This window comes from Chanos chanos, chromosome 9 (assembly GCF_902362185.1).
Source record: "Chanos chanos chromosome 9, fChaCha1.1, whole genome shotgun sequence".
In the NCBI taxonomy this organism is placed as follows: domain Eukaryota; kingdom Metazoa; phylum Chordata; class Actinopteri; order Gonorynchiformes; family Chanidae; genus Chanos; species Chanos chanos.
In genome coordinates this window covers 31,446,420-31,461,281 of record NC_044503.1, presented here as the reverse complement: position 1 = coordinate 31,461,281, position 14,862 = coordinate 31,446,420, and the positions used below count along the sequence as shown (strand labels likewise).

The 14,862-nt window shown below is 38.5% G+C and overlaps 1 protein-coding gene across 1 annotated transcript; it reads right to left on the bottom strand.

Annotated features, from left to right (window-relative positions):
- Window positions 1-4,697: 4,697 nt before the first annotated feature.
- On the bottom strand, window positions 4,698-11,351 carry LOC115821634 (interferon-induced protein 44-like). Its single transcript, XM_030785439.1, has 8 exons — window positions 11,333-11,351; window positions 10,595-10,870; window positions 8,177-8,372; window positions 6,876-7,062; window positions 6,245-6,397; window positions 5,997-6,168; window positions 5,267-5,367; window positions 4,698-4,904 (listed from the first exon to the last, which is right to left on the bottom strand). Exons 1-8 carry the CDS (start codon window positions 11,349-11,351, stop codon window positions 4,698-4,700), a joined length of 1,311 nt encoding a protein of 436 aa, XP_030641299.1.
- Between the last annotated feature and the right edge of the window lie 3,511 nt (window positions 11,352-14,862).

The following is a 14,862-nucleotide window of genomic DNA, read 5'->3' as shown; positions in this document are numbered from 1 at the left end:
AGTTACCATAGTAATTTTCTCTGTGAAACTAACCTGCTCTCTGGCAGATTTTCTTTAACAAACCCTGGGTTTCTCCTGATCTCCCTTTTGCTGAGCCTGAAGCAGCTGTCAGACACGGAGTGTCCTTTGCTTGTTAACCCAATCGATGTTGAAGCTGAATTATTGAAGCTGAAATTTTATTTGTCACACACACACATACAAACACAGTAAGATGTACAGTGAAATGCTTATTATGACTGCCCGTAGCATAAAGACAAAAATTTAGGGATAAAAATGAAAACATACATAGACCAGAATTTACTATCATATAGATATAAAGAGAAATACATAAAGAATAAGGAAAAATATACTATGTATGTGGTACATTCCCCAACGTAATTGTAATTCTTGTATTCCCATTTATACTTTTTACATCCCCTCCAGGTTTTTGTGGACCTTTCTTATTTGGCATTATGATAGTTTTGTCAGTGCTTTCATTTTATACTGTGTATCCAACTGTTTAAAACACAGACATTTTGGATGATAGGAGCTTGGGTGTAAACTGGCTGAGAAATGCTTTAGCTCTTGAGCACATGGCCATCTCTTAGAGGAACGGAGAAATGCACATGTGCTTTGCTTACCTGCTGTAGCATCCCGCTGTAAACTGTAGACAGAGTCGAGAGTGAGAGAAAAATATCAAAATAATATAGATATATTTGACCTTATGGAATGAATGGAAAAAGGCATACCAGTATGCTTGTCTCAGACATCACTTATTCAAGTGTGCAACAAAAACTGGTGCCCAAACAAGGACTCAATATGATGCCACAGGAGTGCAGAAGACTGAAAGTTTGAACACACAAGATGGAGCTGGAGCGGCTACAGGATCAGTTAACAGAGCTATTGTGTCAGCTTACGTTAGAGCAGCTAAGCGAGGTGTTTATTCAAGCCAAGATTTCTGCAGATAAGGGAAGAAGGCACATGTTGATCCAGTCAATTGATGAATCAGTGGATCAAGCAATAGAGGGTGAGGATGAGGAGGTTGTGGAGGCGTATCTCTGAGCTGTGGTAGTTGTAACTAAGCAGTTGAAAGAGAGTGAGATGCATGAGCCAAAGTGGAAGGAGCAAAAGGGCAGCGAGGGAGGACGAGCTACAGCGTCTACAAAAACAGTATATCAAGATGAAGATAAACTTCCAGGTCTCAACCAGAATGCTTGAGAAGGAAATAAGCCTGCTAAGAAAACAAGTGAGCAGAACAATGGTGAATTCATCACCAGAGTTTCAGCCTAGTCACCTCACCATGCAGTCCCCACTCTCCAGAGTGCCTGAGGTGGTCATCAGACGTGGGTTTCGAATTAACGGTCAGATTGGTGAGCCAGGGCAGAGGGACAAGTTGTCATATACTAACCTAATGCACCAAATAGATACAGAAAAACATAAGGGCCACAGTGAAGTGGAGATAGTTGACACTGTAGTGAAAGCTGTAAGTCCTGGGCTCAGTTTTGGTGACATGTTGGAAACCAAAAGTAATCTGATGCTTGCACACATGAAGACAATCCTCAATGCCCACAAATAGTGCTACTGATGTGCTCCACAGACTCGTTAATAAAAGCCAGTATGCAAAAGAATCTTCTCTGAATTCAAAGAGAGGCTCATGGTGGCTGCCAATGATGTGAGTGCAGATGTACAATACAGTCCAGAACTCATCCAAAAGAAGTTTCTCAGGTCAGTTAGTACAGGACTGTTGAGTGATCATATAAAGCTTCAGCTGAAATTTTCTCGATGATATAAGGGTGACTATGAGACCTTGACAGAAAAAAATGAATGAGGCTGTAGCTGTTGATGGGGAGAGACAACAGATATTAAAAAGAAATATTAGTAACAAGCAGGCTAGGGGGATTGAGCTGCAAACAGAGACAATCACCTGCCAGCGATGTGATGACAAGACAACAGACCCTGGTCAGTCACCTGGACACAGTGCATCAGTCAACGCCAATGTTAAAAGTCAGAAGATAAAAACAGATAAAAGTCAAACAGACTCTGATCTGATGGAGGTCGTGGAATGACTGAGAGAAGAGGTAGCAGAACTGAAGAAGAGTATGCAATACCCACACCCACTTTAACATTAGAAGTGCCGCGCCAGTTTGACCTACTTATACCTCGAAGCGCCAAGTGCCAACCAATTGACTGCTGTGACTACCTACTAGGAGCGCCGTGTTGGTTTTACCTACTTATAGCGTGGCTAAACAGTCAAAAGAAAATGTTCTGGTTGCACTGTATGTACTTATCTACACAATGGTACCACACACACCTACACACACACACACACACACACACACACACACACACACACGCACACACACATACACACATGCACACACACAGAGCAAAGCAAACCAGATAGGGCCATGAACAAACCTACTCAAGCCTTAATCAGCGCTTGCCAGTCAAACAAGAAACAAAGCAAACAACAAAAAAGCTATAGGAGCACATTTCTAAAATCATTTGACTTGTTAGCAGCATTGCAAATTTGCTCAATGTTACAGACACACCACACATTTTCCTGACACTGAAAAAGAAAGAGAGAGGAAGTGCCAAATGTAGCATGGCTGACTAATAAAAGTTAGGGAGGTGTATTAGCTTTCATCACAAACTGTAATAAAAATATATATGAGATTCACTCATTACCTCCTTGAATTAGTGATGGGGTCACCATCATTTGGGTAACATTCTAATTTTTGTTTATTTGTTTGTTTCTTTGTTTATAAGTAATGTCTCCAGTACATATTTTTTAATAGTGTAAAGCTAAAAAGGTCTTTGGTCTGTTCCCTGGAAACTTTGTTGTATTTTTCAAGTGTGTATATCTAGGGATGGAATAATTTCCAGGTATGCTTAATTCTCTCTCTCTCTCTCTCTCTCTCTCTCTCTCTCTCTCTCTCTCTCCTTCTCTCTCTCTGCTGCACATGGGAATGAGATTATTTAAAATCTAAAGAAAAATATGGTTTTGAATGGACGTTTACTCAGCTAAAGCAGCAGGGCTTTGTTAATGTGCTTGCTGGTATATATGTCATTTGGTATTGAAAATGTTATCTGTTTTTGGAGGGATCAGTTCTATCAGCTAGAGGCAGATAGGCATCACTAGAAGCTGCTAATGTCATTTTCTATCAAATATCCAGCTAATGAACCAGGCTGTCTAACGCTATAGCAGTGCTGAGGTTTAGGAACTTATTGTGTATGCTGTGTATTCGGTGTGGATGACTGTGAGAATCATTGTACAGTCATGAAATAAAAGGCAGGATAGATGCTGTGTGATGCCAAGAATGGTACATTTTATTGTTCAAAGTGTAGGTTCACCTAGTGATGAATGTTCAACACTGGGAGTTACAAGTCAAATGAAACTGAAACCAACACACACACACAGACACACACACACACACACACACACACACACACACACACATACAAAAACAATAATGCCCGCCTCCAAGAAAAAAATAGCAATTATTGCAAATTATACTAATAACTCCATTATTAAACCGATGAGCTTTCGCAAAAATTAGACCTTGTCAACAGCACCCTCAACAATTCCGACCAAGTATGATAGTGGAGTCAGCAGGTGCTTTTGACTGCTCACCTGTGACCTAAAGCAACTAGACTAGATGGCCCTGAGGGTTTTAAGCACTAGAGAGAAACCTTGTTTTAAGCCAGCCATCTTATAATTATCTCCCCTGGCCCTGTCTGCCACCCTTGACACCAGGTTTGTTTATGGAAAGCTTGCTAGACCACATCACGTGAGAAGATCTGGTGACACCTGATTTTGCATAAGACAACTCGTATGTATATATTTGTGTTGTTGTTTTCACTTATTACTTGTTTTATCCCCCACTCTAGACCCAGATATGCCTTTAAAAAGTAAGTCAAAAATGGTCCTTTCCAAGTAAATTACACATCACTTACAACACATTTGTTACAAACATTCTATTTCAATCTACCTTAAACCTTTCATTCAATTCACAGCTGTCCCCTAACCATGCCTTTAAATTATCTACTTGTGAGAATGCATTCGTTTTTCTTTTCTCTCCCTACAGTACCACACAGCCCTGGAGACCAAGAAGGGTACGAAGGCACAGCGATCACTGTTGAGTGTGAGGTGGACCAGTATGAAGTTTCAGCTACATGGAAGAGGGATGGTGTACTATTGTCAGAGAGTAACAGGCTAAAAATGTCCAAGAATGGTAAAACATTCACTTTAAAAATCAACAATGCCAACATGTCAGATGATGGAAGGTACTCCATTCATTGTGTGAAAAAAGAATGGTTTGGATGGGATGATCATGCTGGCGCCTCTGTGAAAGTTACTGCAAAGGGTAGACACATATCCATGTATCAGTTCTTAAATAATGATGTTTACATGGCAAAACTTCAAAAAACAAGCACAAATTAGGAATGCATAACACAAAACAAACGGAACTCATCACGCCCCCCCCCCCCCCCCCCCCCCCCCCCAAAAAATATATATATATATATTTATTTATATGTGTGTGTGTGTGTGTGTGTGAATTTCTCTTATTTAATTACAAACAGGCTGGTTAAATATTGCCCAGGCAAACATCGTGATGTGTAAGGAAGCAACAAAAAAAAGACCCTAAAACACATGGAGCACGTGTTCATGGGAAATCTTGTCACAGAACTGTTTTGAAACAGGAACGATGTCATCACTATGGGCTATTTGCCCTTCCTTTGGGAGGTGGACCTTCTGAATAATACAGGTCAAACAGGTAGTCATCCGCCAAATGTAATATCTGGATTAAAGCAGCAAGAATCAGACAATCAACCTCTGGATCCAGACAGTTTTCATCATGATAGTTCTTCACTGGAAAAATGCAGTTCATTGGGACACCAACTCTGGTATGACACTCTTCAATCTGGAGATGTGGCACACAAGGAGAGACAGAGAGAGACATTTATGTGATCAATATTCTTTCTCCTTATGATTGTTGAAGGCCGTTATGTATTCTTGGTTTCTCCAAAGATAATTATTTATGAAACATTTAATTATTTGTATCATATCTTGTTGTTTATGAAGTTTGTAGAATATTTCTTATCGCTGGTCAAGTGATATATGGTTCTTAGTTATGTATAAATGCAAACACACTACTGCGACTGGTCAAGTTAAATAATTATTATGGAGCATTAAGTAGGACAGTGGGACAAATGTGCATGTTCATTACCAGCACATACACACACACACACACACACACACACAAAGAATGGCAAACTGGCTCACTTTCTCTTTGATCCTCACGCTAGAGTAGATCTTACTCAGATCACTGGCTACCAGTTGGCACGCCTTATCCACCATTGTCAAAACAACCACCTGAGGGATTCCTGAGGCAGAAATAGTACAGTTATATACAAATCTACCACACTTAATAGATATAGGATAGGATTAAAAGTAAAATACACACAGGACAACTGTAGTGGACATATTTTCCAAATAACTTAAGTAGTTTTGTATCATGGCTAGGAGGGTGTATATGTGTTTGTTTTTGGGTGTTTTTCTAGGGTCATGGTGAACTTTTTTAGTGAACTGAACAGAAATGGTGGGAGATATTGTCCGCTGGTGGTGTGGTGCACGACCCAAATGCAGGACACAATGATGAAGGTGACAAAACAGAGGACTTTACTTGAATTGAAGATCCAAATACACGTGCAGAACAGGAACAAAAAACCAATAACAAAAAGGTGCAGCTTGACAGTGCGCAAAATACACAAACAACGATAGACAAAGGACAAGGCAAACACTAGGGCTTAAATACAAGGGAGAACTAAACAGGGCAAAGCATGATTGGTAGAAATTAATAAGGTTAATAAACGAGACAAACAGGAACAGGCGAGGGGCGGAGACAGACACAGAACAAGAGCACAAAGACATATCAAACTAAAAGTCCAAAATGGAGGTGCAGGTTGTGACAGATATGAAGTTAGGAAACAGGTAATAGGTAGAATGGACTCACCCATATCACTGGCTTTCTCTCTGATAGCCCTCATTTTCTTGATGACATTATTGTCCATCCGTGAAATTGCATCTGCTGATATTACACTCACCAGGCAGTGAACTTTATCTGTCAGACTGGGTTCACTGATGTAATCTGGGTCTTCCTCAGACAATGGAGATCCTGGAACAAACTGAGGAAAATGAAATAGAGAGAGACTGAACTTATTCATCTGTGTGTGTGTGTGTGTGTGTGTGTGTGTTTATTACCTTATAGTTGTCCCTCATGTGACCTTGTAATGCTTTGATGATATCATCAGTGTGAGCCCCATCAGATTGTTTTTGCTCCAGACCCATGATGTCGTTGACAACAAAAGGCAAAACTCCAGGTTCTCCAGTTAGGCGGAATCTATACGCCTTATACTGGAAATTAAAAAATGATAACGGTTAGAATGACAGTTATTACTATTTATACTGTACCATTTGTCTCACTGTAAGAGCCCTAATCATCTGTACTTTACTCTGGTAAAGCACCCATACTGAATAGAAAAAACAGTATGCAGTACAGAAAAGTGTCTATGTTTTAAGTGACCTCCTCCATTCAGAAAGAGATGCATTAACATGTACCACACTCATATTGAAAAAGAACATGTGAAACATTTCAATGCGTGAATGTCATGTTGAGTTATAGTGTCATGAAGTGAGTGTAAGGTTGCGCAATACTGTCATACACTGTGTGCAATGTTGAATTGTACTATATACTATATATAATAACTGCATATTATTGTGGTCTTGTGTGGAGGGAGTGCATTGATGCATTCACTTATAGAGGCTACAGGTAATAATGTAACACTGAGCATCTAATAGAGCATAATCTATTTTCCCTCTGGTTTCCACTCACTGTTTTAGTGAAGCTCTTTTCAGTGCCAGCATCAACCAATGCTCTACCTGTGATCCTTCCCTTGAAGATGGTATCAAGAGAGTTGACAAAGCTGGACTTTCCTGCTCCAATTGGTCCATGCAGAAGGATCCGAACGGGATCAATGACCAATTTCAGCGAACAGAGTTCTTTCATCATCTTGACTTTACTAATTTAATAATTAAAGTAAAGTCATAGTTAGGACTTGAAAGGGTTTAAGGGTAGGATTGAAGACTAAAGTTATTTTAACAGGTTCTTGCTGTGGTTAATTGTTGCAGAGTTAGGACGGGTAGTTGCCCTATTGGAGTTTAATGTGTCCCTGATTATTTCAAATACCACTGATAATTGGAACTAGTCAGATGACATAGACAAACAGTTTTTTACAGAATACATACTGACAGCATTGGTCAGACTGCTTAATTATCTTATAATAGTGGTAAAAATCACTATTCTTCCCAAAGAAATAAAAATAACTAAAAATATTCATGTGACCATATATGTGTAAGTGAGAGACATCTGGTTTCTAGATCTATCTCGCATTTTCAGAGGACTTTTTCGCATTTTAAATATTTGATAAATAGAAATGAAGGGGTTGTAGACTTACTCCCAGTTTGTTGTCCTCCATTCCCTCTCAAACTCTATAAGAGACACAAAGCAAAATTATTACTACAGTCAATCATGGCATTTTTTTTTTTTAATTCAGAGCCACTACTGAGCCATCATTCTAAGTTCCCAAGTGTAGCACAAGCCGTGTATTTTTCTAGTACACAGAATCAAACTCAACATGGTGGACAGACAATAAATTATTAATGATTCATTTACTTTCTATTGAGCCTTATATTTGTCATTTTTTACTTTTTCCCCATAGAATAATTTTAACCAAGTTGCCTACTCAGGAAATGGTTTTGGGTGTCAGTTAACTGTTATTTCTAAAAACTTGTTTTCCTTGTTTTGTTCTTGAAATATATCTTGTATGTAAATTGGCAATCTTTTTTTTTTCTTTTAAAGAGATGTAAAAAGTTTAAAGCATTTCATTTTAAATTATACTTGATGCGTCTATTTGGTGCATTTGGTGCATTTTTATGTGATTTGGTATTCATTAAGGGTTTTGTTTTGCAAAGTATTAAGATGTTTATCTTGTTTGAATTCAGTAATGACATTAACATTACATTAATTGTGACAAACACACAGACAGAAGTTTACCTTGTACAGAGATATCAGCAGAACATCTATCTTTTTCACCAGATAATGTCACTTCACAAGTGTAAGTGCCATGATCTGACCTCTTAGCTTGTTCGATTGTCAGAATAAACTCGTTACCACTTTGGGTCATGGTAGCATTTATACTCTCAGACATCTGCTTATTGTTCCTCAGCCATTTTGCTGTGGCTCCATCTCTGTTCACCCCACACTTGAGAACAATCCTCTGTCCTCCATGTGCCGTTACATCACCAAAGGGTTTGACAATCTTGAGTCTCTCTACAAGAACAAAGAGAATGGGGAAATCAGTAAACACTTATGTATACAAATGTAAAAGACTGTAAACTGAGTATACTTATTTGGAAATTTCCAAAATGTTGTTGTTCTGTCCTCATGTACTCATAGATCACATGGTTTTATGAGCAATATTTCTCATAAAACCATATAAGAGTTTTTTTGGGAAAGAGAATGTGAGAACAATGAACAGTTACCATTCTGCTCATAAGTTTACATACCCTGGCAGAATTTGCAAGATGTGTACCATTCCTCAAAGAAAACATGAGTGATCAGGCAAAACACATTTCTTTCATTTTTAATGGGATTCAAATTGAACTTTAAGGCATCACAGCACAATCATTAAACAAAACATAGCAATAAAGAAAACAATGAGATGGTCCTTATTCAGAAGTTTGCCTACCCTTAATTCTTAATACTGTGTATTGCCCTCTTTTGGGTCAATGATGGTTTGCGCAGAAAGGCAGTCGGAGATGAAGAGGAAGTACAGAAGAGGGCTCAGCACAAAGCCTTGGGGCACACCAGTGTTCAGGGTGAGTGAGGAGGAGGAGAGGTTGTCTAACTTAACAGATTGGGGTCTGTTCGTGAGAAAGTCCAATGTCCAGTTTTATAGGGATGTGCTGGCTAAGCTTAGAGATCAGCTTGGAGGGGATCGTGTTGTTGAATGCTGAGCTTAAGTTACTTCTAATTTTAGGATATTAAAGTGTTGATATAAGTATTCTTCGATAAACTATTGTGACAATTATGAACACTTAGAAGTAGCCTACTATTGGTTTATTGTTTTCATCAACCCAGAAATAAGCATATAAAACTGTAACACACACACACACACACACACACACACACATATGTGTGTGTGTGTGTGTGTGTGTTATGACGGGCCAAACAGGAAATATAAATATAACTCTGAATATATAAAAGTCAGATTAACACTCAGGCATACCACAAAGCAATCATTTTCATTTTTGTCTTCATAGGCTGCTGACCGAGCAAAACAGATTTAACATTAGCATCGGTAAAATTTTACAGTACAATCAAAGATAATCAAACAAAAACGTGAAAGAATTCAAATTTGAATGAGGTAATAATATATACTCCATTAAGGGGTGGTGCTGCTGTCTTCTTTCCGTTTGTTCAAGACTATCAGTGACTGAATTCAATACTTCGTTTAGTGACGCACAAAGATGGGCTAGCAAAGGCATTACATTTGCATTTCCAGTTGGGAAAGCATTAAGAGTTATAATAAAAGCCAAATGATATTGCTATGGACTTAAGATTTCTTGATGTTGTTTCTAATATATTACATTTGCCTTGTCATTGGAAATATAAGAGATAAAATGATCTAATTCTGTAAAATAGTTGCCTAAATCTATCATGTTGAACATATAAATGTACCAAAACTCTCTAACAATCGTAATGAAACAGCTAACAGACAAAATAAAATAGTGGAGGTGCCAATGGATCATGTGAATCATTTAGGACCTCAACCAGAGATATTCCTGATACATAAGTTCTGTATTTATATATTCAGGTTTATATTTATATATTCAGGAATTGGGCGGCATGGTGGCACAGTGGGTAGCTTTGTTGCCTCACAGCAAAAAGTTCCCGGTTTAATTCCAGGGTCCTTTCTGTGTTGATTTGCATGTTCTAACCGTGTCTGCGTGGGATTTTTCTAGGAGCTCCGGTTTCCTCCCACAGTCCAAAGGCGTATTTGTCTGTGTGTCTGTCCTGCAATGGACTGGCGAGCTGTCCAGGGTGTTTCCCCACCTTTTGCCCAATGTTTGCTGGGACAGGCTTCAACACCCCCCGTGACCCTAATTAGCTTTTTTTCTTAATGAGTGAGTATCCAAGAATTATAATAATATATTCAGGAATTATATGTATGTATTCAGATTTTTACTTATATATATCCTGTTTGGCCCCTCATATATAGATCAATGTGTCAAGAACAGTCATCAAATGTGAATTTTTGTACCTGAGAGACTACCAGAGTTGGCCTAATAAACTTGCCGTATTGCTTTGTGCTGTTTCTGTACTTATTTAATGTTTTTGGCCTGAAATAATATGCTGGGAATCGCAAGGAAAAATCTGTGATATCTTTGGAGAGCCACTGATACTTTGTTTATGTTTACATACTTCTCATATGAACACCATTAACAAGCATCATTAATAAAATTATGGGTTGTGTAGGGACAGATCTTTACCTTTGACAGTGAGTCTGGCAGTGCTCTTGACCTTTTCATCTTTGTGTCTCACATAAACAGAGTAGTAGCCGTCATCGTTTAACTGGACATTCTTGATAGTTATAGAAAATGTGTCGCCCTTAGTTCCTCTCCCCCAGGAAATGCTATACTTCTTATCCTCTGACAATGTACGGCCATCCTTCTTCCATTGTGCTGAGGCCCCACACTTGTTCACTTCACACTTAAAAGTAATGTCTTGTCCAACAAACAACTCTTTGTCTGAAAGTGACGTTTCCACTGTAGGGAGCAAAAATATGTTCTTCATACAAATGTCATTATTGTCATCAAAACCCCAACAAAATGTAAAGATTCTGACCAGCACAGTGCTCCTCTGATATGCATGGTGCTTTCTAGACCTTTTTTTTCTATCCTATAAACCAAGTTTTGCTTCCTGCAGTTCTGAGAGTGGCCAAACAGTAAGTATCACTGTAGTCAAAACCACAGGTCACAGCTATAAGCAGTACTGCATGCTATCTCTACTGAAGTGAACATTTCCATATTTACATAGGTATCTAAAGGAGGGTTTACTATAGTATACCATACAACTAAATAAATCTAGTCCTAGATGATAGAAGAAAGTGTGTGTGTGGGTGTGTGTGCATGTGTGTGCATATGTGTGTGTGTGTGTATGTGTGTGTAAGTGTTTATGTGTGCATGTACAATGTATTAATTTGGTAATAGAGAACCACTTCTACCTACCAGATAAATCTGATCCCATCACTGACTCTAAAGGAAGAAAAACAAGAAGTAATAAGATACTGTTACGTGAAAGGCTGCAGCACCACTTTCTGCCATCAGGAAAAAAAAAAATTCTACATAAAAGTATTTTCTACATAAAACATAAACAAATGGCTTGCTTAGTGCTAATCCTCTAGTGGAGGACTGTCATATTAATAGTTGCTGAGGGAAATGAAAAAGAAAATTCTTTGATGCACATATGAGTGCATGTCTAATATGTAATATAAAGGAGAGACATTTAAACAGCTGAACTGTAATAACTTAATAACTACATTACAGTGGGAAGCAGTGTTGGCGACAGTTCAAAGTCCCTTTCTGTAGTGAGCAGACAATGAGGCAGAGAGGTGAACTACTTTTCATTGGGTTCACTTTTTATTGAGAAGTTAAAAAAAGAAAAGAAAAAAGTTTCATTAGTTTTAGGAGCATTACATGTGAAAGTACCCTAACACAACCTATTCAATTTAGCTGAGTAAACTTTTTCTGTGAACTCAATGTGGTAACATTTTCCTGAGTTGCAGGGGAAATAAAAATGGCTACCCTAAAGTTTAACTCTTCACCATTACAACAGCAAGAAGGCTCACGCATGTAACAGTAACATCTCCTGCATTAAAACACAATGCCATGACTTACCTCACTATTGAAAGCGACTCAGGTCTGCAGTGAGTTGCCGCTAAGTTTCTGACGTCTATCTCTCACTCGGTATCTGCTCTTAAATACTCTGTGTATCTCACTTTTACTTTCTCTATCTCTGTATGTGTGTCAGGTGTATGGATAAGCTCAGGAATTCTTACTTGTAAAGGAATAGTTTCTAGGCAATCAGTCTCAACGGGATTGTGTTAGGGTAAGATGTGGGGAACACTCTGCTTGAACCGTGGGTTTTTATACCAGCCGTACCCAAATACACTGACACAATTAATCAAGGTTCTGAGCGGCACAAATGTTAAAAGCAATATTGTTAAATGTTGTATGAATGAACCTGATTTGCTACTTAAAAAAGATATATCCACCTTAAAAACTATATGATCTGTAAATGTGATACAAAAACACTTGTGGTGCAACAATGAGTTTTGCTTTAAATTGTGCTGTGCCTTATTCCTGGAATAACTACTGGTTGTCTTATTCAGTAGTGTTCTGGGAGGATCAGGCAGGCAGGGTAACTACCTGCACTACCTACCCCCCCCCCCCCCCCCCCCCCCCCACACACACACACACACACACACACACATACACACACACACACACACACTGCGGAACTGCTGGCAAATACTGGTGCAAAGTGCAAAGTCTAACTGTTAACAATTAACCACACATTTCAAATTATGACTGACTGTACTTAGTCACTGGAATCTTTTTTTTTTTCCTTGAATTACTGCCAGGGATGATTACTCTTTTGGGCAGTGACTAGAGGAGAGACATTTGTGTACATGAACTTTGAATGGTTTGACTAAGATGTCAGTTGTAAAAACTGTATCCACATACCACACTTTCCCTATCTCTGTCTCTCTTCTTCTAGGTCTGTCTCTGTCTCTCTATTCTTAATTGCTCCAACTCCAGCTTTTATCTGCTTTGGTTTTTTAATGTAAAAACAATTATTTTTGCTATACATAAAAGCATATTACAATTTACAATTTACAATTTACAATTTTACAATATTATTTTGCTTAAAAGACAACGTGAATATTATGCTATTACTTTGACTCTAAACTGTATAAAAATGCTTGCACTGAGTCATAACTAAACACTTTTCCCACTTTAATCAGAGGTAGTAAGAGTATCTCACAGAGAGTATTCACAAATCACACCTGAGTTATAGTAAACGTACATCCACAAAACATATGTCTACTACAACTTTTGGCTGTGCTCTTTGGAATGGAAAGATTCCAAAAGTCACTTACTGATCCACAGTCAAGGATCAGTCAGACTGGACACCCTTGGATAGCATAATGACAAAGACTGTTCTAGGCACTCCAAAGTAACTCCAGTGAATTCATGGACATGAGAATACATTGAAATACTGTCTTAGCATATGTACAGTGGTGTGTTGAAGAAACAGAAAGAGTCATTAAAACACCTGAGGTGCCTTTTCACGGGGAGAGGTTGTCACAGACCTGTTTCACAACTGGGGCATATGTGATCACTATGGTCTATCTGTCTTCATTTTGGGAGGTGGACCATCTGAGGAACACTAAAGGAAAAACTATGTAAACCAGGAACAAAGGGGAACCAGGGGAATGAAATCAGGCTCCTTAAGAAGTGTTGGTTTGTTCCTAGATCTGGTAGCTCTGTACAGAGACCTGACCACTGACAGATTTTGTGGAGGAGCAGACAAGCATAAATTTATAATGCATAAGGTGAAACTGTAAAGAAATGTTCAGTACAGTTCAGAAACAGCCTGTAAAAGAGAGAAATTGTTCAGTTTACTTGTTTCGATATATTCAGCAATTGTTACAGGCTAAAGGTCATGGGTAAGAAGGGGGTCATATAGTATTATATGTGGATTGGTTTTCTGTAGAATATGATATGAATTTGGGAATCACATAAGGTTCCACACTGTTCAAGGTAAATGGCTGGCAAAAGAAGAAATCCTGTTTTTAATTATTATCATTAATTAATTTCTATTTATTTATTTATGTATTTATTGGTTTGTTTTTTCTGTTGTGTACAGTCTAGTGGTCTTTGTATGTGTCACGGCTGGTGGAGTGGTGCAGGACCCATACGCAAGACACGAAGATTGAAGGTGACAAAAGTAGGACTTTACTAACAAACTGAAGATCAAAATACACGTGCAAACTGGAACAAAACTGATAACAAAAAGGTGCAGCCTAACAGTGTGCACAAAACACAAACAATAGACCAAGGACAAGGCAAACACTAGGGCTTAAATGCAGAGGGTAAACTAAACAGGGCAAACATGATTGGTACAAATTAACGAGGTTAATAAATTAAACAAACAGGAACAGGTGAGGGGCGGAGACAGACACAGAACAGGAGCACAAAGACATATCAAACTAAAAATAAATGCCAACAGATAAAAAGCAGCGATAGGTTAAAACATTTTTTAAACATTTTTGTCAGCAAACTGTAGGAGAAATGGTGTGCCTGCGTATAAACTTTGTGCAGAGATTCATAAGCGCGAGGTTTCTATTGAAGTACACCATGCAGAGTGCAGCAGGGGTGTATAAGGATCATACAGAGGTCTCACAACCTTCAAAGCATGTCGTCCCTGAGAGCGCAAAATATCAGCTAAGCATCAAGCAGAGATGTCACAGCAATGTTTGCCAATGATTTGCACACAGATGTCTCAAAGCTGTATTTGTGCTGTCTGGGAAGTACCTCAGTACCTCATCCTGAATAGGGCGAGATGTTGTGTTTGTTTAATCTGTCTGTCTGTTTGAAGCCTGAATCTGCAACCCTCTACTTTCTTGAAGTTTTTTGTTCCATGTCCTAACCTGCATGTGCATCCACTTCAACCAATCGTGACAAGCATTTGG

What these genes read in the sequence shown, in the direction of transcription:
- LOC115821634 (XM_030785439.1), bottom strand. An exon ending in ACATGAGGGACAACTATAAG is followed by an intron (nt 6,169 to 6,244) that starts GTAATAAACACA and finishes CATTTTCCTCAG; the next exon opens with TTTGTTCCAGGATCTCCATT. An exon ending in AGAGAAAGCCAGTGATATGG is followed by an intron (nt 5,368 to 5,996) that starts GTGAGTCCATTC and finishes TTTCTGCCTCAG; the next exon opens with GAATCCCTCAGGTGGTTGTT.